Here is a 25,395-nt window from a genome sequence, read left to right as displayed (position 1 = left end):
GGCTCAACAGTTGTGGCACATGGGCTTAGTTGCTTCAGGCATGTGGGATCTTCCTGGATCAGGGATGGAACCTGTGTCTCTGGCATTGGCCGGCAGAATCTTTACCACTGAGGCATTGGCAGGTGATTCTTTACCATTGAACCACCAGGGAAGCCCCTTTAGAAAGCTACTCTGTAACAGTATCTCTCAAATAGAGCTCAGTTACCATGTGAATGGGCTTCCCAGGTGGCGCTAGTGGTAAAGAACTCTCCTGCATGAAACATAAGAGCTACAGGTTTGATCCCTGGGTTGGGAAGAGATCCCTGGAGGAGGGCATGGCAATCCACTCCAATATTCTTGCCTGGAGAATCCCAGAGAGGAGCCTGGCGGACTATAGTTCATAGGGTTGCAGAGTCGGACATGCTGAAGTGACTTAGCATGCATGCATCCATCATGTAAACACAACTTTGAGGATAAAGCAACAGAAGACTATTTCTGCTAGACAGCAAGAGTTCCTGGAAGCTTGTCTGACTATCTTTATTTCTGATAAGTGATGAGGTTGTATGCAGGCCTTGATTAGTTCTCTTAGGCAACTGGGAAAGGCAGGCCCTTTAGCACATAGACCATAGTATTATACAGGCCATTAACCTAGTCTCACTGTCTTGTTCACACTAATACCAAAGTTATATCCTAAAAACAGAAAGGAAGTATAGAGAGGTATAAAAAACTTGAGTTCTGAAGTCAGGTGAGCCTAGGTTATAAATAATTTCCTTATTTACAAAATGGTTATAATATCTACCTCACAGGGTAGTTTTGAAAACTAAATGAATTAACATATATAAACATACATAAGGTTCTCATGTATGATGCCTGGAACATAGTAGAACCTAACCAACAAAATGAAAAATTGGCTCATATAGTTCCTCTTCTCAAAATTCTTCAACAGTTTCCTATGATTAAGTATCTACAACCTGACTTCATAACAAAAGCAAGCATTTACTTCAGCCTTAGCTGTTTTTTCTACTAGACTGTAAGATATTTGAAGACAGGAACCATGTCTGTTTTATGCCCTCAACAATCAGCAGTATCATATGCACAGAGCAGGTACTCAACATACATTTCTTGAATGAATAAGTGAACATCGTATCTCTCTCCATCCATTATATAGCTCATAAACACAATGCAAACGATACTCTTTAGAATAACCATGGTGCTATGCAGGATCCTGAAATGTTAAGGAATTCTGATATCCATTTCATTTCACTGAATGACATTCATTATTTCATGGTTTCTTTCACTTCTGAATATTCCAGGCTCCTAGAGGCAAGGATTATGTGGACACATGAAGTCCATAAACTGGTTTAATTTATAACTCTAACATCCTCTGTCATTTTCACCCAAACTTTATGAGGTGGACAATTGGATGGCTTTAAGAAACAGAGTTAATAAATAGTTTGGATAGAATAAACTGATTAAAGTTAAGTGATTACAATGGCAAAAGTATCCCAACCTCTAAACATGCAATAAAGCAACAAAATAGATTTTTCAGCAACAAAAATATTGTACAATTACCATTTACTTGGTTGATTTCAGAGTTGGAGGACAGGATCTCATCTGCCAATTTCTGTGCGGTAGGAAGAACTTCAGTGTGGTGTGCTGTGATCAAATATTGAATAAACTTTTGTAGCTGGTCCCTATTCATCTGGAAAAGGGTTTCTGAGATAGGAAGACGCAATTTGACTTGGTCTGGTCTACGGATCCTGTAGAGTGAGAGTGCTACCACGTGAGCACAGTAGAATATGTCTTTGTTCCCACAGCCACATGTCACTGAGGTGATTTTGCATCGATCAAAACTGATGGCAACTTTGTAAGTCACGGCTGGTTCAGAAGTAGTGGCTGGTTCAGTTACTGTGCCACTGAGATGGAAGCCTAAGGAAACAAAGAAGACAGGTTTAGAGATTCTCTAGTAAGAAACGTGAAGATTTTCATTTTGCATTCTAGTTCATCAATTCAGAAACTATTTGCTGAGTATCTTCCACATATACAGCAGGCTCTGTCAAAGGCCAATGAAATCTAGGTATAGTTCTTAAGGACACACAATCTAGAAAAAGAGTCCTTACCCTTAAGTCTATGGACCTCCAGAACTAATAAGAAAACTTTTGTTTGTAGGTATGTACATTCTTCTGGGGGAACATTTAATACCTTTTTTCATAATCTCAAAAAGGTTAATCAAGAAGCTTGAATAAGAGACTTCCCTGGTGGTCCAGTGGTTAGGAATCTGCCTGCCAATGCAGGGAACACAGATTTGATCCCTGACCCAGGAACTAAAATTTCACGTGTGGGGCAACTAAGCCTGTGTGTCCCAACTACTGAGCTCGCACGCCCTAAAGCCCATGCTCTGCAAGAAGAGAAACCACCTCATCAAGAAGCCCATTGTGGTGGTTGGGGACTCAAGTGCTCTAACAATGAGTGAGCTTGAATGCACTACACACTTTCAAGGACTTCTTGTTTAGTTTTACAAGCATTGCATCCCTCCAACCCATCCCCAAGTCACAAAGCTAGCTCTGCCTTGAGAAAAAAGATTTGAACAAATTTCAGCTTACTGTTCTATGGCTGAGGCACCTTTCCTAGCTGGCCTCTATACTGTTTAGAAATTTTAGAATAAAATTGTACTGCAGCACTTTCTTCATTACGTATCACAATGGCTCTGACATCTCAGGGTCCAGGAAAAAAGCTGAACTATAAACTATAACCTGCTATGAGGTTAGCCCCCACAAGCATGTTATCCTATAAGTGTACCATGTTGTCCTTACCTTCAACATGTTCCAAGTGCCATTTAGGAATGAGACAAGATTCAAAAAGTGTGTTGCAATGGCCTCAGGCCCCTAACAATTGAGTTCTTTGTAAGCAGTCTTGCTTACATGTCATGCTTAAATGTGCAACAAGAGCTCTGAAAACATCAATATTAGCAAGAAATTGTTAAAAATTCAGGAATGGCTCATGGCTTAAAAGAGTTCCTATTCCCCTGCCTTCTAAACTAAATAGTGGCATAAGTGGAAATAGAAATGTAACTTAACATTGTGTTACAATGTTATAATCTTAATGTTACATTTGTAACGTAACAAATGTACTTAACATTTCTTTACCAGTATCACAGCTGGGGAATTCAGGACATTGGCTGGACCCAACCTTGGACTAAACAGAAAGTGCTAAGGATCAACCAGTTTTATAGCTATGGAAAATATAAATAAAATTTCTTTCCCAAATAAGGAAATCCTATGTTCTTCATGGCTTAGCTCAAATATCACTTCCAGACGAAACTCTATCTGGTGTCCCAGTTACAAAGCTGAATCTTATTAAATGAAGAAACTTTAACATTTGTGCCTGTGGAGCTTACAGTTTAGTTTATAAGAGGGCATTTTACCCAGAATTGAGCAATAATTTCATCAGATAATTTCACAGATGAGGAATAGGCTCACATAAGTTATGCAATTTGCCCCAATTTTATTATATGATTACAGTCATGATAACAGAAATTAAAATGACTGTAAATTCACATTCTGAAACATTTTAGCCTTTAAAACCAATAAAAAATAAATTTGTAAAGAGTTTCCCTCAATTAATGTACTTCTTGAATACATCCAAATTGCTTCTTTTGCTTTAAAAAGAAAATAATTTTTCATCACTAACAGTTTTTGAGCACTTACCATGTGTTCTTTCATAAGCATTATATCATTTAACCCTCACCACAATGTTATATGTTTAGTACTATTAACCCCATTTTTTGTAGGTAAAGAAACTGAGGCTTAGAGAAACAATTTAAGTTGCCTAACTTCATACAGCCTGTAAGCGGAAGAGCTAGGATTTGAACCCAGGCAGTCTGGCTTCAGAGTTTGTGCTCCTAACAATCACATTTTATTTCTATTATAGTGTTCCCCAAACACTAATTTCATTTTCCTAGCTTAGGAAAATCAGAGTGATGCTGGGTACTGTTCCTTAATTTTTTTTACTAACTCAATTTTCATCCTTTGTTTGTATACAGTCAGCTACTATGATACTAAATTTGCAAACTGATAAAAAAAAACGTCCCCTAACAAAATTTTCCAAGCCAGGCTTCAGCAGTATGTGAACCGTGAACTTCCAGATGTTCAAGCTGGTTTTAGAAAAGGCAGAGGAACCAGAGATCAAATTGCCAACATCCACTGGATCATGGAAAAAGCAAGAGAGTTCCAGAAAAACATCTATTTCTGCTTTATTGACTATGCCAAAGCCTTTGACTGTGTGGATCACAATAAACTGTGGAAAATTCTGAAAGAGATGGGAATACCAGATGACCTGACCTGCCTTTTGAGAAACCTACATGCAGATCAGGAAGCCACAGTTAGAACTGGACATGGAACAACAGACTAGTTCCAAATAGGAAAAGGAGTACGTCAAAGCTGTATATTGTCACCCTGCTTATTTAACTTCTGTGCAGAGTACATCATGAGAAACACTGGGCTGGAAGAAGCACAAGTTGGAATCAAGATTGCCTGGAGAAATATCAATAACCTCAGGTATGCAGATGACACCACCCTTATGGCAGAAAGTGAAGAGGAACTAAAAAGCCTCTTGATGAAAGTGAAAGAAGAGAGTGAAAAAGTTGGCTTAAGGCTCAACATTCAGAAAACGAAGATCATGGCATCTGGTCCCATCACTTCATGGGAAATAGATGGAGAAACAGTGGAAACAGTGTCAGACTTTATTTTTTGGGGCTCCAAAATCATTGCAGATGGTGACTGCAGCCATGAAATTAAAAGACACTTACTCCTTGGAAGGAAAGTTATGACCAACCTAGATAGCATATTCAAAAGCAGAGATATTACTTTGCCAACAAAGGTCCGTCTAGTCAAGGCTATGGTTTTTCCAGTGGTCATGTATGGATGTGAGAGTTGGACTGTGAAGAAGGCTGAGTGCCGAAGAACTGATGCTTTTGAACTGTGGTATTTGAGAAGACTCTTGAGAGTCCCTTGGACTGCAAGGAGATCCAACCAGTCCATCCTAAAGAGATGAGTCCTGGGTGTTCATTGGGAGGACTGATGCTGAAGCTGAAACTCCAGTACTTTGGCCACCTCATGCGAAGAGTTGACTCATTGGAAAAGACTCTGATGCTGGGAGGGGTTGGGGGCAGGAGGAGAAGGGGACGACAGAGGATGAGATGGCTGGATGGCATCACCGACTCGATAGACATGAGTTGAAGTGAACTCCGGGAGATGGTGATGGACAGGGAGGCCTGGCGTGCTGTGATTCATGGGATCGCAAAGAGTCGGACACAACTGAGCGACTGAACTGAACTGAACTGAATAGGGACAAATGGCAGAGAATATGTGAAATGTGGTCTCCCATCAGACTCAATCTGGTAATCCATGTGTAAGACAGCACATACCTTATCTAAGTGACTACAAGAAATTCAAAGAGCCAAAACATATAAATATGTTATTTTTTTCTCTTTCTAAAGGTATCTTAAGAGTAATTCATTCATTAAACTAATAACTATTTAAGATCTGCTGTGTTGAATCCCAAGGATACATCTATGCTGCTGCTACTGCTGCTGCTGCTGCTGCTGCTAAGTCGCTTCAGTCGTGTCCGACTCTGTGCGACCCCATACACAGCAGCCCACCAGGCTCCTCTGTCCATGGGATTCTCCAGGCAAGAACACTGGAGTGGGTTGCCATTTCCTCCTCCAATGCATGAAAGTGAAAAGTCAAAGTGAAGTCACTCATTCGTGTCTGACTCCTAGTGACCCCATGGACTGCAGCCCACCAGGCTCCTCCGTCCATGGGATTTTCCAGGCAAGAGTACTGGAGTGGGGTGCCATTGCCTTCTCCAATAAAAAGACCAAACAACTCCTGAGTTTATAGTATCTATATAACTTTGGGGACCTACTGCAAAAAGCCAACTCATTGTAAAAGACTCTGATGCTGGGAAAGATTGAGGGCAGGAGGAAAAGAGGGAGACAGAGGATGAGATGGCTGGATGGCATCACGGACTCAATGGACATGAGTTTGAGCAAACTCCAGGAGATGGTAAAGGACAGGGAAGCCTGGCATGCTGCTGTCCATGGGGTTGCAAAGAGTCAGACATGACTTAGCGACTGAACAACAATAACATAGTCTAGCTGGGGAGACATATTTAACCACTAAATCCACAAGTAATTATTTAGTTCTAATTGTGAAGAAGTACAGAATGGTTGTTGTTCAGTCGCTAAGTCGTGTATATAATATGGGAGACATGACCTGGTTTAGGGACGGGAGTGGTAAGGGATGGGCTCCTTGAGGAAATAAAATTTTGAGAGGAAATAACATGCAGAATTTTATAGAATAAATCAGAATTAACTAGGCAAAAGGATGGGGAATGGCAGAGTAATGGTAAAGATGACTCCAGGTAGAAAAAAAAAGTGCATATGCAAAAGGCAAAGGAAGACTATGCAGAGGTGCAAAGGCCAAGAGGAACACAGAATGCTCAGAGAATGGAAAGAAGCCCAGCAACTAGAAAGCCAACAGGGACGGGGGACGGGGTGGAAAGGGGAATACAATGAGGCTGGAGAAGCAGGCAGGAGCCAGGGCTCTGGGATGCATCCCAGCTCCTCCCGATGCTCCATACCCAAGAGGGTCACTAAATGTTGCAGATTCTGCCTCCTAAGTATCTCTCCATTCCAGCTGCTCTCTGTGGTGACCCAAGGACAAAAGAACAGATAAAAGCAAGGAGGGTCTTGGAATGCAGGAATGGAAAAACCAGATCCTCATTGTCCTTCCCTCCCCCATGTTGTAACTATTAACAGATTTCAGGTCCTCCTGAGCAGTATAACCTGTCTCTCCTCCTGCCGCACACAGGGAGAAGGTATTTGCCTTACTCTTCCCCCACCAAGTATACGTGCCTCATCCAATCAGCAAATGACTCACAAGACCCCTATCCCACTCCTTGTACCCTGGGTATAAAAGTGGACTAAGGACCCCTGTTCTGGAGAAGGAAATGGCAACCCACTACAGTATTCTTGCCTGGAGAATCCCAGGGACAGAGGAGCCTGGTGGGCTGCCGTCTATGGGGTCGCACAGAGTCGGACATGACTGAATCGACTTAGCAGCAGCAGCAAGGATCCCTGTTCAGCGCTGGTTCTCCCTTGAGCTGGCCCACTGTTCTAACAGTATCTCCCATTCTAATAAACTTTATTTCTCTCTCATTCTGTCTCATGTCTGGAAATCCTTTTCCAATCCTTGCCCGGACCATGACACTCATCCTTTAACTCCCCTAACACTGCCTCAGACCAAGATCATAATAATCTCCTACTTGGATTAACTAATCTTCCTGCCTCCTAGTCTTACTTCCCTCTCATCTTCCATAACATGAACAGAATGATCTTCCTAAATCATGGCATTCCTACTAAACTATGACCTATTCATTTCATAGTCTTGGTATCTAACACAGAATCTGGCATAGAAAAAAATTTATAAAAATGTTTGTTTAAAATCTTTTAAATGATTCCTAACTGATAGTAGGATAAAGTTCAAATTTATGATGCAGTCTCTTTTTTTGTCTCTTCAGACTTGCTTCCTGCCACTTCTCAGTGCACTAAACATACTAAACTACTTGCAGATTCTTGACTATGCAATGTTTTCTTAGCCTCTATGTCCCCATACCAGGTGTGAGTTTCTCACCTCCTTATCCTAATTCTCAACTCAAATGATACCTACTCTGGGGAATCTTCCCTGATATCCTTAGAGAATTAAATGCTTCTCCTCCTTTTTTTTTTGATGGTACAACGTGCGCGATCTTTCCCAATCAGGGATTGAACCCCTGCCCCTGCATTGGGAGTGTGGAGTCTTAACCACTGGACCTCCAGGGAAGTCCTAAATGCTTCCTGAGCTCTCGTTTTTTTTTTTTTTTTTTAATCAGCCATATCTCTTTTACAGCACTCGATATCAGTGTAATTAATAGTTTTTATATTTGCCTTTGCCCTTTAGATTGTGAACTCCTTGAAAACAGGGGTTGTCTTTTTCATCCTATGTTTTCATCTCAGGCACATTTTAAGAGTTTCATAAGTATTTGTTTATGGATGAATGAATAATTGAACACTAAACTGAATCTTTAATTTATACATCCACATTCATGATTCACAGAGAATTAAGCATGCTTATGAAATTCCTGATTTTATAATAAAATAAAATCAACCAATAATTAAACAGTTTTACTGGGATGGTGAACAAAGTAACAATAATTTGAATACAAGCTAATAATTGTGAAACATTGATATTATTTTCCATAATTCATATTTATGCCTCATATGGACACCTGTTACGCTTCTGCCAATCTTCAACCCCTTTTCTAAAATATAAAATATGAAGTTTCATTAGCTAACAATCATTGGATACTCACTATGTGCGAGAGTATTCTAAGTACTTTCCATGTATTTTCTAACTAAATCCTCACAAGAGCTCTACAAGATAGGTTTGTGTATTAGTCCCCTTTCTCAGATGATGAAACTGAGGCTCAGACAGTAAAGGAAACTATCTAACATCACACAGCCTGTGAGAGGCTGAATTGGGCTTTGCACCAGGTAGTCTGGTTCCAGAGCCTGTACTCTTAACTACTATGATAAGTCGTACTGAATACGACTATGCAGTTAAAACTATGTATACAGAATTTTATAAAAGTAATTAGCAAGCACAGTGCTATACAAAGATGCACTAAGGACAAGTCAGTAAACTCTAACGTTTGCCTGATTTCCTGGGCAATTGTTAAAGGCAACTGAAATTGACAAGTGCTTATGATACTCTCACAGTTGGAAGGAAGACGAGCTCATGAACTCATCTGTACTAGACAATGTCTCAACACAGGGAGTGAATCATCTGAAGGTTCTAAAGGAAAGCACTTCTCAGTATAGCCCTCTGACACCATTCAAAGTCTTTTGTGTTTCTGAGTGCAAAAACGCCTCTAGTAAAGCTTGGGCAATTAAAACCACTTTGCTCATTGGTCTTTTGCTTCACCAGACCCTTGAGCAGGTGCTAATGCATGAAAATGAATGTAGTTTCAGCCAATGGCAGGGAAAAGGAGAGCAGTGGTTCACAAGAAGAATAATTTTTCTTATAGTCAGTTTAGGTACACACATACACACACACAAACTAGGTAACTTCTTTGCACCAGAACACTTTTCTCTTGAAAAAATTTGGTTTTGATGAAACTATATAGTATAAATTACATTTTCTCACTTTATTCCTGTTTCCTGGAAGGCTACAGCAGTATACTAGAAGCCACTCTTTTTCCTTTCTGTCACTTAGCAAAATGGTAGTTACACAAAGGCTTAAAACTGTGAAAGTGACATGTTCAAAATAACTAATTTCCCTTGTAGAAAACCTTATTCAAAAGCTGGATAACTACTGCTTAACAAGAGCGCTGGGATGGCTCTATGGACTCATTCTATTATACACTGAGCTGAGGAATCAAGGTGCTTGGGTTCTAATTCCAATGCCCCTCAATTCCTCTATGCCTCGGTTTCTTAATTATGCAAACAGACATAATACTTATATGCCTACCAGATTCATACGAAAGTAATTAGTAAAGAACACATTTCCCAGAGATATCAGTCAATAGCAATCCCAACCAGCCTATATAAGTTTATAAGAACCAGATGGCACCCACACACTGGATGAGGATGCGAGAGATTGCAAAGTGAGGAGCAGTATTGTTATTTGGGAATATAAATGATGCTGCCCCATTACCCTGAGAGCTATTTGGTTTGTTTGTATTAGAGAGGTCACCCTAAGCTTCTCAGAGCAGCTGAGTAAGCTGGAGGGCCCTTCTTGTGGCCATCTGCTCCCCTCCCAGACTCCTCTGGCAAATCAAGAGGGTTTCCTTGTATTAACCTCTGAAGAGCAGCCACAGGCCCTTCTCAGCACCAGCTTCAGCAGGCAATGGTCTCCGCTCTCCATCTGTGCCAGCAACACAGTTACAGAATAATGAGACTTCCCAAGCCCAGGCATTCACTTAGAGATACCCTTGCATTACCTAGTTTACCAGTACTCATCTACTTGGATCTCTATTAAGGGGATTACGTGTATATTTTAAAAGATTGAATTATCCTTCGTTATTTTAGAAACACTTTATGTAGAAGAAAATAAAACGGAAAGGATTTGTCTGGAAAATTCATTTAAACATCTAATATGTATAAAGCATAATTATTTAAAAATGATAAATTCATTCTCCCTACCCCAGCCCTCTGTGGAGCAAAAGACTTATGGAATAAGCTGTCTGTATACTGATGGACAACCAACCTATTCAGAACTGCAGATCAGAAGCCTGCTTCTCACTTTATAGATATGAACACAAGTTGGAAAAAAATACCACATCCCTTAAGCAGTTCTCTGCAAAAACAATGTGTATATATACAAGGTATTTAGTTCAGTTCAGTTCAGTTCAGTCGCTCAGTCGTGTCTGACTCTTTGCAACCCCATGAATCGCAGCACGCCAGGCCTCCCTGTCCATCACCAACTCCCAAAGTATACCCAAACTCATGTGCATCGAGTTGGTGATGCCATCTACCATCTCATCCTCTGTCGTCCCCTTCTTCTCCTGCCTCCAACCCCTCCCAGCATTAGAGTCTTTTCCAATGAGTCAACTCTTCGCATGAGGTGGCCCAAGTATTGGAGTTTCACCCTCAGCATCAGTCCTTCCAATGAACACCCAGGACTGATCTCCTTTAGGATGGACTGGTTGGATCTCCTTGCAGTCCAAGGGACTCTCAAGAGTCTTCTCCAACACCACAGTTCAAAAGCATCAATTCTTCAGTGCTCAGCTTTCTTCACAGTCCAACTCTCACATCCATACATGACCACTGGAAAAATCATAGCCTTGACTAGATGGATCTTTCTTGGCAAAGTAATGTCTCTGCTTTTTAATATGCTATCTAGGTTGGTCATAACTTTTCTTCCAAGGAGTAAGCGTCTTTTAATTCATGGCTGCAATCACCATCTGCAGTGATTTTGGAGCCCAAAAAATAAAGTCTGACACTGTTTCCACTGTTTCCCAATCTATTTGCCATGAAGTGATGGGACCAGATTCCATGATCTTTGTTTTCTGAATGTTGAGCTTTAAGCCAACTTTTTTACTCTCCTCTTTCACTTTCATCAAGAGGCTTTTTAGTTCCTCTTCACTTTCTGCCATAAAGGTGCTGTTATCTGCATACCTGAGGTTATTGATATTTATTGATATTTCTCCCGGCAATCTTGATTCCAGCTTGTGCTTCTTCCAGCCCAGCGTTTCTCATGATGTACTCTGCATAGAAGTTAAATAAGCAGGGTGACAATATACAGCCTTGACGTACTCCTTTTCCTATTTGGAACCAGTCTGTTGTTCCATGTCCAGTTCTAACTGTTGCTTCCTGACCTGCATATAGGTTTCTCAAGAGGCAGGTCAGGTGGTCTGGTATTCCCATCTCTTTCAGAATTTTCCACAGTTTATTGTGATCCACACAGTCAAAGGCTTTGGCATACTCAATAAAGCAGAAATAGATGTTTTTCTGGAACTCTCTTGCCTTTTCCATGATCCAGCAGACGTTGGCAATTTGATCTCTGGTTCCTTTGCCATTTCTAAAACCATCTTGAACATCAGGAAGTTCACGGTTCACGTATTGTTGAAGCCTGGCTTGGAGAATTTTGAGCATTACTTTACTAGTGTGTGAGATGAGTGCAATTGTGCAGTAGTCTGAGCATTCTTTGGCATTGGCTTTCTTTGGGATTGGAATGAAAACTGACCTTTTCCAGTCCTGTGGCTACTGCTGAGTTTTCCAAGGTATACATGTTGCCAAAAAGGAGGTTATAGGCTAATAACTACTGCCTGGGTTATTCATTTGAACAGAGAAAAGGACAATATATAATTATAAAATGATTTCCAGAAATTACCCTACTCCATTTAGTGGTCTACATCAATGGGGAAAAACAGAAAACTAAACAAGAGTTGCTTTTCAATCAGAAAAGGAAAAGGACACCCGCAGCCATTTCTGATCAACCACAATATTGAGTGAGGAGATGTTTATTTCTGAAAAATCTTCAAAATAGTATTCAGATTTATATTAAAGCATTAAAATTACCCATATATCTTTTTCCAAGAGGAAAAGCTTCTGGCTACTTCTTTGAGATTGTATGGCCTGAATCAAGACACCAGAATACACTGAAATTCTACTAAAATGAGTTAATATCCATGAGATTTCTAGTACTCATGCCTGGAAAATTCCATAGACAGAGAAGCCTGGCAGGCTACAGTCCACAGGGTCGCAAAGAGTCAGACGTGACTGAATGAGCAAACATACTGTAATACTACAAAAATATTATTATGTTAGTATTCCAACTATAACTGCAGTTAACTCCTTTATTACAATATCTAAAGGCCCCCTCATTTTGAGCTGAGCCCTAACCTCAAATGATTTAAAGAAAAATGTCTATGCATAAGTATCATATGTGTATGTTAATTGCTCAATCATGTCCAACTCTTTGTAACCCCATGGACTGTAGCTCACCAAGCTTTTTTGTCCATGGAATTCTCCAGGCAAGAATACTGGAATGGGTTGCCATTCCTTTCTCCAGAGGATCTTCCTGAACCAGGGCTTGAACCTGGATCTCCCGCATTGCAGGTGGATTCTTTACCATCTGACCCACCAGAGAAGCCCATATAATCAAATTCTAGCAGCAATCAAAAGGCTAATTTTCAGGGGATTTTAATCCTCATTTTTTTCTAAACTCCATGACATTTTATTTCCAACATGGCCTTTTTAATATGGAGATGAATGCATATCCCTCATAACATTCTTTATTTAAAGGTTTCATATGCTAGTAAGAACACCATTCCTAACATTTACAGCATTCTGGTCAAGGCCTCACATTACCCTCTAGCTTTATTCTTTTGTTCCATCTTGCAGCTTGACCTGTGTGGGGCAGCAAGAATGTCAAAACAAATTCAATTAGGACAATGCTTTTCATTTTGTTTAGAAACTGAGCAAACCATTTTTCCACATTCTACAGTAATCTGATTCCATACAAACACCAATCAAATAGAAGACATTCTCATTAAGCCTTCATTCAGGGTTCTAAATGCATTCACATCATCCATTGGATCCAAGAGCCATTCTTTACTGGAAAAATCTCTAATGTCAGCAACTCTTCTGAATGAAAATTACATTCTTACTGTACAATTTCATCAATTGGCCAGCTTTCCCTTGTGCCCACTATTCTTATATGGCTTTTAACTCCTTTGCTGCTTCATCCCCAAAGGCAGGGAACAAAACTGCAAAATAGAATGTTCCTCCTCATGTATACTTCTTTAGAAAGATTCCCAGAATCACCTTTGGAATATATAAATTGTGAATTGTGCTTTTATGGGTTCTCATGCTCTGTGTAATGTAATTTATTTTTTAATACATTTGAGTTTAAATTTGTTTATAAAACAGTCATGATCTAAGCTAAAGTTCAATTTATTCAGGCCTTGCCTCAGAATTATAGCACACCAGAACTCAGAAGGTATAGACATCAAGGAAAAGAAAAGCTGCCTTCTGTAAGTCAGCAAACTTGCTTACTGAGGAGCCTGTAGGAGAAACAAAAAAGTCAGGTGAAGTTTTCTCCTGTATAAGCCAGGTTAAGATTCAAGAGTTCATCTGCAGTTCATGTAGGGACTCTCAAGACCAAGAATACACCGAAGAAGAAGGCTACAGAATGTTTTTGTAGGCACAGAAGTGAAGATTCCTGGAAGGTGAATGGAGATACCCTTACCTGAGTGGTAGCTGAAAGATAAAAATCTAGAAGGTCCACAAAGATAAGAGCCAAAGAAGTTTCTTTGGCTCAAAGGTCTAAGTAAGACCACACATGGAATCCCAGTATGTAAAATGTTTTGCCAGGTAAAATATTTGACTTTTTTCTCATGCAAAATTGAAGGGAAAAAGGAAAATAATCACTATTATCTAGGGAAATAGCACTTAAACTTAATGATCATCTGAGACAATGAATGTTGAAAAAGATGAATCTCAGATCATCAGGGTTATTACCATATTTTTAATGGCCACCATAGTGAGCTATTTTTTAATTTTTCTTATTTTTCTTACTCTAATGAAGGAAAAAAAGATTTTCAAGCTCAGGCAGAAAGTGAAGAGGAACTAAAAAGCCTCTTGATGAAAGTGAAAGTGGAGAGTGAAAAGTTGGCTTAAAGCTCAACATTCAGAAAATGAAGATCATGGCATCCGGTTCCATCACCTCATGGGAAATAGATGGGGAAACAGTGGAAACAGTGTCAGACTTTATTTTTTTGGGCTCCAAAATCACTGCAGATGGTGACTGCAGCCATGAAATTAAAAGACGCTTACTCCTTGGAAGGAAAGTTATGACCAATCTAGATAGCATATTCAAAAGCAGAGAGATTACTTTGCCAACAAAGGTCTGTCTAGTCAAGGCTATGGTTTTTCCTGTGGTCACATATGGATGTGAGAGTTGGACTGGGAAGAAGGCTGAGTGCCAAAGAATAGATGCTTTTGAACTGTGGTGTTGGAGAAGACTCTTGAGAGTCCCTTGGACTTCAAGGAGATCCAACCAGTCCATTCTGAAGGAGATCAGCCCTGGGATTTCTTTGGAAGGAATGATGCTAAAGCTGAAACTCCAGTACTTTGGCCACCTCATGCGAAGAGCTGACTCATTGGAAAAGACTCTGATGCTGGGAGGGATTGGGGGCGGGAGGAGATGGGGATGACAGAGGATGAGATGGCTGGATGGCATCACTGACTCGATGGACGTGAGTCTGAGTGAACTCCGGGAGTTGGTGATGGACAGGGAGGCCTGGCGTGCTGTGATTCATGGGGTCGCAAAGAGTCGGACATGACTGAGCGACTGAACTGAACTGATAGTGAGCTATTTTTTTATTTTTCTTACTCTAATGAAGGAAAAAAAGATTTTCAAGCTCAGGATAAATATAATATTCTAACAGCAATTCTAAGAGAATAACTCATTGATTCATTCATCAAACTTTATTTAAGCTCTTAAAATGTGCTAGGTACTAGGCTGGGTACCAAAGATACTAAGATGAGAAGAAACAGTGTCTAGAGGGAGAGCAGACAAGTAAACATTTATAACTGAGAAAGTAAATATTATGACAAAGATTGGCAAACACTATTACAGAAAACAGAGCAGGAATAACTAGTCCAGGCTGAGGGGCTGAAATTCAAAGAAGACTTTCAGGCAATAATGATATTTGAATTAATTTCAAATTTGATATTTGAAAGTGAAAAGGAGGCAGACAGGTAGCTAAGATCTATATTACCTGAGAAGCAATATGAGAAGTGCCACAGAGTAAGATGGAAACGCAAGGGTAAAACAACAATCTAGACTGAAGAGAGGGCCAGAAGTAGGGAAAGGAGGTCAAATGGCATATGCAGAAGCAAACCAGCCTTGTGGGAAGGCCTGGCAGCAAGAAGTATAGTATAATATGAGATGCAGTATAGTACAGTGATTATGTTGTTTCTTATTGCTGCTGTAACAAATTACCAAAACTTGGTGGCTTAAAACAACACAGATTTATTATCTTACAGTTCTGGAAAACAGAAGTCCAAAATGGGCCTCACTAGGTTAAAATCCAAGTGTCTACTAGACTTCCCTTGCAGTCCAGTAGTTAAGAATCAGGCACTTCCACTGCAGGGAACGTGAGTTTGAACCCTGGTTGGGGAACTAAGATCCCACATGCCACTTGGCACAGCCAAAAAACGTGTCTGCAAGGCTACATCCCTTCTGGAGGCTATAGGAAAAAAAAATCTATTTTCTTGCCTTTTTCAGCTTTTCCTTGGCTGGTGGCCCCTTCCTCCAAATTCAGCCTTAGTAAGGGCTGCATCTCCACTGTATCAATCTGACACTGAAAAAGGACTACTGTGGCTGCACTGCGACTACCTGGATAATCCAAGATAACCTCCTCAACTCAAGGCCAGCTGATTAGTAAATTTAATCCTCTCTGTAATCTTGAAGTGAAAGTGAAGTCTCTCAGTCATGTCCGACTCTTTACGACCCCATGGACTGTACTCTTTACGACCCCATGGACTGTAGCCTACCAGGCTCCTCCCTTCATGGGATTTTCCAGGCAAGAGTACTGGAGTTGGTTGCCATTTCCTTCTCCAGGGGATCTTCCCGACCCAGGGATCGAACCCAGATCTCCCACATTCCAGGCAGACGCTTTAACCTCTGAGCCACCAGGGAAGCCCCTGTAATCTTAATTCCTCCTTATCTCATAATATAACATAGTCACAGGTTCCAGATGACTGAGATGTAGACATCTTTGGAAAGCTATTATTCTGCCTAACATAATGATTTAAGAGTGTACATGCTGGAGTCATACTGCCTGGGTTCATGTTCTAACCTCTTTTAATAGTTGTGTGACCTTGAATAAATTACCTCTCTGCACTTCAGTTTCCTCATCTGTAAAAAGGGATAGTAATACTATTTTGTTGTAGTGATATTTATGTTTTCTCAGTTGTTTCAGTCATGTCTGACTCTTTTCAACCCCATGGACTGTAGGCCACCAGGCTTCTCTTTCCATGGGATTTTCCCAGCAAGAATACTGGAGTGGGTTGCCATGCCCCCTTCCAGAGGATCTTCTTGACGCAGGGATCGGACCATGCATTCTTTACTGCTAAGCCACCAAAGAAGCCTGCAGTGAGGTATAAATGGATTAATATGTATGTGGTTGAAGGGTAAAAAATAGCTCCTGTACAGCTATAAACTGCTACAAACTAATTGAAGAAGGATGCCTGATGCTGTCTTGCTGGCAAGCTTTGGATCCTATCCTATATACTTTGTTTTCTTTTATTTATTTTTTTTTAATTTTTAAAAATTTTTTAAATTTTATTTTTAAACTTTACAATATTGTATTAGTTTTGCCAAATATCGAAATTAATCCGCCACAGGTATACATGTGTTCCCCATCCTGAACTCTCCTCCCTCCTCCCTCCCCATACCATCCCTCTGGGTCGTCCCAGTGCACCCGCCCCAAGCATCCAGTATTGTGCATCGAACCTGGACTGGCGACTCATTTCATACATGATATTATACATGTTTCAATGCCACTCTCCCAAATCTTCCCACCCTCTGTGCTAAGATACACATACCATTTCATATTAGCCATTTATATGTGTGCATTTCAGTGGTATTAAATACATTTCACATTGTTGCACAGACATTACCATCATTCATCCTCATAACTCACTACATCTTGTAAAATAACTCTCCATTCTTCCCTCTCCAAGTCCCTGGCAACTGCCATGCTGCTTTGTGTCTCTATGATTATAACTACTCTACCTCATGCAAGTGCAATCAGACAGTATTTGTCTTTTGGGGACTGGCTTATTTCATTTAGCATAATGTCCTCAAGGTTCATTCATATTACAGCATACTGGCTTCCAGGTGGCGCTAGTGGTAAAGAACCCGCTTGCCAATGCAGGAGACATAAGAGATGTGGGTTTGATCCCTGGGTCAGGAAGATCCCCTGGAGGAGGGCATGGCAACCCACTCCGGTATTCTTGCCTGGAGAATCCCATGGACAGAGGAGCCTGCAGACTACAGTCCATAGGGTTGCAAAGAGTTGGACATGACTGAAGAGATTTAGCACACATGCAGTGTCCTCTAGATTCATTCATATTATAGCATACTGTAGAATTATCTTATTTTTTAAGTATGAATAGCATTCCATTTTCTGTATTACCACATTTTGTTTATTCACTCATCCATGATTTTTGCTTTTTCTTTTTTTTTGGCCAAGTCATGCAGCATATAGGATCTTAGTTACCCAACCAGGGGTTCAACCTGTGCTCCGTGCAGTAGAAGCACAGTCTTAACCACAGGACTGCCAGGGAAGTCCCTCTTTTGCATTTTAGCTACAGTGAATGATGCTGCTATGAATAAGGGTGAACAAATATTTCTTTGAGACCCAACTTTCAATTCTTTGGGGTATATGTCACCCAGAAGTGGAACTGCTTAGCCATATGGTAATTCAATTTTTAATAATTTAAAGGAACCTCCATACTGATTTCCATAGCAGCTGTACCATTTTACATTCCTACCAGCAGTATACAAGTGTCCCAATTTCTCCATATCCTCGTTAACACTTGTTTTTTCTGGGTTTTGTTTCTTAAAGTAATAGCCATCCTACTGGGTATGAGGTGCTATCTCAAAAGAGTTTTGATTTGCATTCACTTCCCTAATGATTAGTGATGCTGAGCTTTTTTTTTAATGTGCTTATTAACTATTTGTATATATTCTTTGGAGAAATGTCTATTAAGATTTTGGCCTATTTTTGAATGAAGTTGTTTGCTCTTTTGTTGTTGAGTTTTAGGAGTTCTTTACATATTCTAGATATTAATTCCTTATCAGATATATGATGTATAAATATTTTTTCCCATTCTGTGCATTGCCTTTTTAATTTATGGATAGTGTCATTTGGTGTACAAAATCTTTAATTTTCATGAAATCCAATTTCTTTTATTAACTGTGTCTTTGGTATCATATCAAAGAGATCACTGCCAAATACAATGCCACAGAGCTTTTGTTATATGATTTCTTCTAAGAGTTTTATTGTGTTTTAGAAGAAAGAAAGAAAGTGAAGTCACTCAGTTGTGTCCAACTCTTTGCAACCCCATGGATTGTAGCCTACCAGGCTCCTCCATCCATGGAATTTTCCAGGCAAGAGTACTGGAGAGGGTTGCCATTTCCTTCTCCAGGGGATCTTCCAGACCCAGGGATTGAACCCAGGTCTCCTGCATTGCAGGCAGATGCTTTACCATCTGAGCCACCAGGGAAGCCCTTTTATTGTTTTAGGTATTACATTTAGGTCCTTGATCTATTTTTGAATCAATTTTTGTATATGGTATTAGGTAAGAGTCCAACTTCCTTCTTCTGCATGTGGACATCCAGTTTTCCTAGCACCAATAGTTGAAGACTGTCCTTGCCCCACTGAATGGTCTTGGCATCCCTGTCAAAAATCATTTAACCACATATATGAAGGTTTATTTCTGGGTTCTATACTCTATTCCATTGATCTGTATGTCTGTCTGTATGCTACACTGTTTTGACTACTGTAGCTTCAGAGTTAGGTTTTGAAATGTCCTATATATTTTTGAGCAGACTAATGTCAGTGAGTGAGTGAGTGAGTGAAAGTCACTCAGTTGTGTCCGACTCTTTGTGACCCCATGGACTATATAGTCCATGGAATTCTCCAGGCCAGAATACTGGAGCGGGTAGCCTTTCCCTTCTACAGGGGATCTTCCCAACCCAGGGATTGAATCCAGGTCTCCCACATTGCAGGTGGATTCTTTACCAGCTGAGCCACAAGGAAAGCCCAAGAATACCGGAGTGGGTAGCCTATCCCTTCTCCAGCAGATCTTCTGACCCAGGAATCGAAACGGGGTCTCCTGCATTGCAGGCAGTCTTTACCAACTGAGCTATTAGGAAGCCCAGACTAATGTGAAGTGTAGTCTATTACAGTCTTTTTCTTTGCCTATTAGTCTTGAGTCTGAATGTTTAATTGAACCTAAGAAGATACCCCTCCCTGGTTGATGTGGCAAAGTGCTAAGCTCTTTGCTATGACATGGTATGTGCTATATTAAGTTTTAGCTATTATTATATATAAATTGCTTAAAATAGGACTAGCAGAATCTTGACATTTGTTGAAAAAAATATTGCTATTAGTAGTAGTATCACCACCACCTCCACCATCTGTTCTATAATGGTGGCCTCTACATGGGACTTTGAGCAGTTTATTATGGCTGAAGTGCTTACTTGCTCAGTCATATCTGATTCTTTGCAACCCCATGGACTGTAGCCTGCCAGGCTCCTCTGTCCAAGTGGATTCTATGGGCAAGAATACTGGAGTGGGTTGCCAAGCTCCTCCTCCAGGGATCTTCCCAAGCCAGGGATGGAACACAGGTCTCCCACATTGCGGGTGGATTCTTTACCCTCTGAGCCAACAGGGAAGCCCAAGAATACTGGAGTGGGTGGACTATAGCTTCTCCAGGGGATCTTTCCAACCCAGGAATTGAACTGGGGTCTCCTGCACTGCAGGTGGATTCTTTACCAGCTGAGCTACCAGGGCTGAAGGGTAGAGTATAAAGAAGAGGATGGAGAGATGTGCCCAAAGAGGTAGCAAGGGATGAGATTATAAAGGTAACAGGTAAATAGTGTTGGTTCTTCTCTGAAAACAAGGAAGAATCATTAAAAGCCTATTTTAAATAAGTCAATATCATGAGTAGATGTACATTTTAAGAAGATCATTCTGGAGAATGTAGAGAATGAATTGAGAGGCTGGAACAGAAGCAGAGAGATTAGTTGTTAAAAGCTATTTATAGAAAAGAAGTGATGGTGAAAACTAGGATAGTGTCAGGTAATTTTAATGGTTACTTTTTGCTGGAACACCTAAAAGTATATCTCTCAAAATCTTCTGGGATCCAGGTCTACATTTGCAACTGCCTGCTGAACATCTGAGGAAGTCACTTAACATGTTTTAAATTGAATTCTTCATCTTTCACCCAAAAATTATGCTCCTCTGACTTTTCAGACCCTATTAAAGAAAACAGGCTGGTCACTCAGTGTTGAACTCTGGTCATATATTCTACAACCTGTTCTTTTCCGTACCTCCTACATACACAGTTTACAATATTCTCCAAAAATGGTCTATAACCTATCTACTCATTCACTCTGTCAAGCAAACAATCAAATAACACCTTCTGAACAATGTGATAAAGTTGAGCAATAAAGATGCAAAATTAGACAAAGTCCTTGAGTATATTATAATCTAAAAAGAGAGAGACGTGTAAACATAATTATCAGTTCAGTTCAGTCGCTCAGTCGTGTCCGACTCTTTGTGACCCCATGAATTGCAGCACGCCAGGCCTCCCTGTCCATCACCAACTCCTGGAGTTCACTCAGACTCATGTCCATCGAGTAAGTGATGTCATCCAGCCATCTCATCCTCTGTCGTTCCCTTCTCCTCCTGCCCCCAATCCCTCCCAGCATCAGAGTCTTTTCCAATGAGTCAACTCTTCACGTGAGGTGGCCAAAGTACTGGTGTTTCAGCTTTAGCATCATTCCTTCCAAAGAAATCCCAGGGCTGATCTCCTTCAGAATGGACTGCTTGGATCTCCTTGCAGTCCAAGGGACTCTCAAGAGTCTTCTCCAACACCACAGTTCAAAAGCATCAATTCTTCAGTGCTCAGTTTTCTTCACAGTCCAACTCTCATATCCATACATGACCACAGGAAAAACCATAGCCTTGACTAGATGGACCTTTGTTGGCAAAGTAATCTCTCTGCTTTTGAATATGCTATCTAGGTTGGTCATAACTTTCCTTCCAAGGAGAAAGTGCCTTTTAATTTCATGGCTGCAGTCACCATCTGCAGTGATTTTGGAGCCCCGAAAAATAAAGTCTGACACTCTTTCCACTGTTTCCCCATATTTCCCATGAAGTGATGGGACTGGGTGCCATGATCTTCGTTTTCTGAATGTTGAGTTTTAAGCCAACTTTTTCACTCTCCTCTTTCACTTTCATCAAGAGGCTCTTTAGTTCCTCTTCACTTTCTGCCATAAGGGTGCTGTCATCTGCACATCTGAGGTTATTGATATTTCTCCTGGCAATCTTGATTCCAGCTTGTGCTTCATCCAGTCCAGTGTTTCTCATGATGTACTCTGCATAGAAGTTAAATAAGCAGGGTGACAATATACAGCCTTGACGTACTCCTTTCCCAATTTGGAACCAGTCTGTTTTTCCATGTCCAGTTCTAACTGTTGCTTCTTGACCTGCATACAGATTTTTCAGGAGGCAGGTCAGATGGTCTGGTATTTCCATCTGTTTAAGAATTTTTCACAGTTTGAGGTGATCCACACAGTCAAAGGCTTTGGTATGGTCAATAAAGCAGAAGTAGATGTTGTTCTGGAACTCCCTTCTCCAGTGGACCACGTTTTGTCAGAACTCTCCACCATGACCCGTCCGTCTTGGGTGGCACTACATGGAATGGCTCATGTTTTCACTGAGTTAGACAAGGCTGTGGTCCATGTGATCAGATTGGTTAGTTTTCTGTGATTGTGGTTTTCATTCTTTTCATTCTGCCTGCCCTCTGATGGAGAAGGATAAGAGGCTTATAGATGCTTCCTGATGGGAGAGACTGACTGAGGGGGAAACTGGTTCTTGTTCTGATGGGCGGGGCATGCTCAGTAAATCTTTAATCCAATTTTCTGTTGATGTGAGGGGCTGTGTTTCCTCCCTGTTATTTGACTTGAGGCCAAACTATGGTGGAGGTAATGAAGACAATTCTTCAAAAGGTCCCATGCATGCACTGCTGCACTCAGTGCCCCTGACCCTGCAGCAGGCCACGGCCAACCCATGCCTCCGCCAGAGACTCCTGTACACTCACGGGCAAGTCTGGGTCAGTCTCTTGTGGGGTCACTGCTCCTTTCTCCTGGGTCCTGGTATACACAAGTTCTGTTTTTCCCTCCAAGAGTCTGTTTCCCCAGTCCAGTGTAAGTTCTGGCGGCTCTATGGTGGGGTTAATGGTGAACTCCTCCAAGAGGGCTTATGTCATACCCAGGTCTACTGCACTCAGAGCCCCTGCCCCTGAAGCAGCCCACTGCTGACCCGTACCTCCACAGGAGACACTCAAACACAGTTCTGTCTCAGTCTCTGTGGGGTCTCTGGGTCCTGGTATGCACAAAGTTTAAGCCCTCTGAGTGTCTCTGGAGGGTATGGGGTTTGATTCTAAATATGATTTTGCCCCTCCTACTGTTTTGCTGTATGGTAGTTTGAGCATTCTTTGGCATTGCCTTTCTTTGGGATTGGAATAAAAAGTGACCTTTTCCAGTCCTGTGGTCACTGCTGAGTTTTCCAAATTTGCTGGCATATCAAAATTCTCCAAGCCAGGCTTCAGCAATACGTGAACTGTGAACTTCCAGATGTTCAAGCTGGTTTTAGAAATGGCAGAGGAACCAGAGATCAAATTGCCAACATCCGCTGGATCATGGAAAAAGCAAGAGAGTTCCAGAAAAACATCTATTTCTGCTTTATTGACTATGCCAAAGCCTTTGACTGTGTGGATCACAATAAACTGTGGAAAATTCTAAAAGAGATGGGAATACCAGACCACCTGACCTGCCTCTTGAGAAACCTATATGCAGGTCAGGAAGCAACAGTTAGAACTGGACATGGAACAACAGACTAGTTCCAAATAGGAAAAGGAGTACGTCAAGGCTGTATATTGTCACCCTGCTTATTTAACTTCTATGCAGAGTACATCATGAGAAACGCTGGACTGGAAGAAACACAAGCTGGAATCAAGATTGCCAGGAGAAATATCAATAACCTCAGATATGCAGATGACACCACCCTTATGGCAGAAAGTGAAGAGGAACTAAAAAGCCTCTGGATGAAAGTGAAAGAGGAGAGTGAAAAAGTTGGCTTAAAGCTCAACATTCAGAAAACGAAGATCATGGCATCTGGTCCCACCGCTTCATGGGAAATATGGGGAAACAGTGGAAACAGTGTCAGACTTTATTTTTCGGGGCTCCAAAATCACTGCAGATGGTGACTGTAGCCATGAAATTAAAAGACGCTTACTCCTTGGAAGGAAAGTTATGACCAACCTAGATAGCATATTGAAAAGCAGAGACATTACTTTGCCAACAAAGGTTCATCTAGTCAAGGCTATGGTTTTTCCAGTGGTCATGTATGGATGTGAGAGTTGGACTGTGAAGAAGGCTGAGCGCCGAAGAATTGATGCCTTTGAAGTGTGGTGTTGGAGAAGACTCTTTAGAGTCCCCTGGACTGCAAGGAGATCCAACCAGTCCATTCTGAAGGAGATCAGCCCTGGGATTTCTTTGGAAGGCATGATGCTAAAGCTGAAACTCCAGTACTTTGGCCACCTTATGCGAAGAGTTGACTCATTGGAAAAGACTCTGATGCTGGGGAGGGATTGGGGGCAGGAGGAGAAGGGGACGACAGAGGATGAGATGGCTGGATGGCATCACTGACTCGGTGGACGTTAGTCTGGGTGAACTCCGGGAGTTGGTGATGGACAGGGAGGCCTGGAGTGCTGCAATTCATGGGATCGCAACGAGTTGGACACGACTGAGCGACTGAACTGCACTGAACTGAACCGTTTTACTGGGGCTTCTCCTCTGCCCTTGGACATGGGTATATCTCCTCGAAGTTGCTCCAGCCCTGCGTAGCCGCCGCTTCAGCGCCACACAGCCACCGCTCCAGCGCCTACCAGGCTATAGTCCATGGGGTCACAGAAGAGTTTGACTGACTAAACAACAACAGTAAGAACACTGTTAAATGTATCAATAGTAATACTATAATGTAATCCACGGGTATCATGATACAGAATATTTTCAAGTCTCCAAAAATTCTCTCAGGTGTCTTTTTGTCAGGTCCCTCCCCTGCCAAGAGCCAACCACTGTTTTAATATTTTTCACCTTAGATTGGTTTTCTTGTTCTAGAACATCATATAAATGGGGTTATGTAACATGTATCTATGTTGAACATTATATTTGTGAGATGTGTTACATTATTATGTGTATCAGTAGTTCATTTCTTTTTAATGTCAAGAAGTATTTGATTGTATGAATATACCACAATTTGTCCATTGTTCTTTGAATAATATTTTAGCTTTTTCAGCTTTTTTGCTATTGTGACTATAGCTGCTGGAAACTTTTTATACAAGAGTGTGTGGATGTTTTTTTGAATTTCTCTTGGATAAATTCCTAGGAGTGGAATTATTGGATCAAAGTATACAGAGATATAATTGATTATATCATTTTGAAATTCATCAGTTTGTTTATAGTTATTCCCACTAGCATTTATATGAAAGTTCTAGTTGCTCATTTCTTGGCTGACATTTTGTGATGTCAGTCTTTTTAATTTTAGCCATTCTAGTGAAAGTGGAGAGTGAAAAAGTTGGCTTAAAGCTCAACATTCAGAAAACGAAGATCATGGCATCCGGTCCCATCACTTCATGGGAAAAGATGGGGAAACAGTCGAAACAGTGTCAGACTTTATTTTTTTGGGCTCCAAAATCATTGCAGATGGTGACTGTAGCCATGAAATTAAAAGACGCTTACTCCTTGGAAGGAAAGTTATGACCAACCTAGATAGCATATTCAAAAGCAGAGACATTACTTTGCCAACAAAGGTCCGTCTAGTCAAGGCTATGGTTTTTCCTGTGGTCATGTATGGATGTGAGAGTTGGACTGTGAAGAAGGCTGAGTGACGAAGAATTGATGCTTTTGAAGTGTGGAGTTGGAGAAGACTCTTAAGAGTCCCTCGGACTGCAAGGAGATCCAACCAGTCCATTCTGAAGGAGATCAGCCCTGGGATTTCTTTGGA

General features: G+C 41.0%; 1 protein-coding gene across 1 annotated transcript in view; it reads right to left on the bottom strand.

The window, feature by feature from the left end:
* ZSWIM5 (zinc finger SWIM-type containing 5) overlaps positions 1 to 25,395 on the bottom strand; it is a 158,931-nt gene that overhangs the window by 46,016 nt on the left and 87,520 nt on the right. The window contains 1 exon segment of the mRNA XM_024990173.2: positions 1,552 to 1,908. Within this exon segment, the coding sequence (XP_024845941.1) occupies positions 1,552 to 1,908 (357 nt within the window).

This window comes from Bos taurus, chromosome 3 (assembly GCF_002263795.3).
Source record: "Bos taurus isolate L1 Dominette 01449 registration number 42190680 breed Hereford chromosome 3, ARS-UCD2.0, whole genome shotgun sequence".
Taxonomy (NCBI): Eukaryota; Metazoa; Chordata; class Mammalia; order Artiodactyla; family Bovidae; genus Bos; species Bos taurus.
This window is presented reverse-complemented; position numbering and strand designations above follow the sequence as displayed.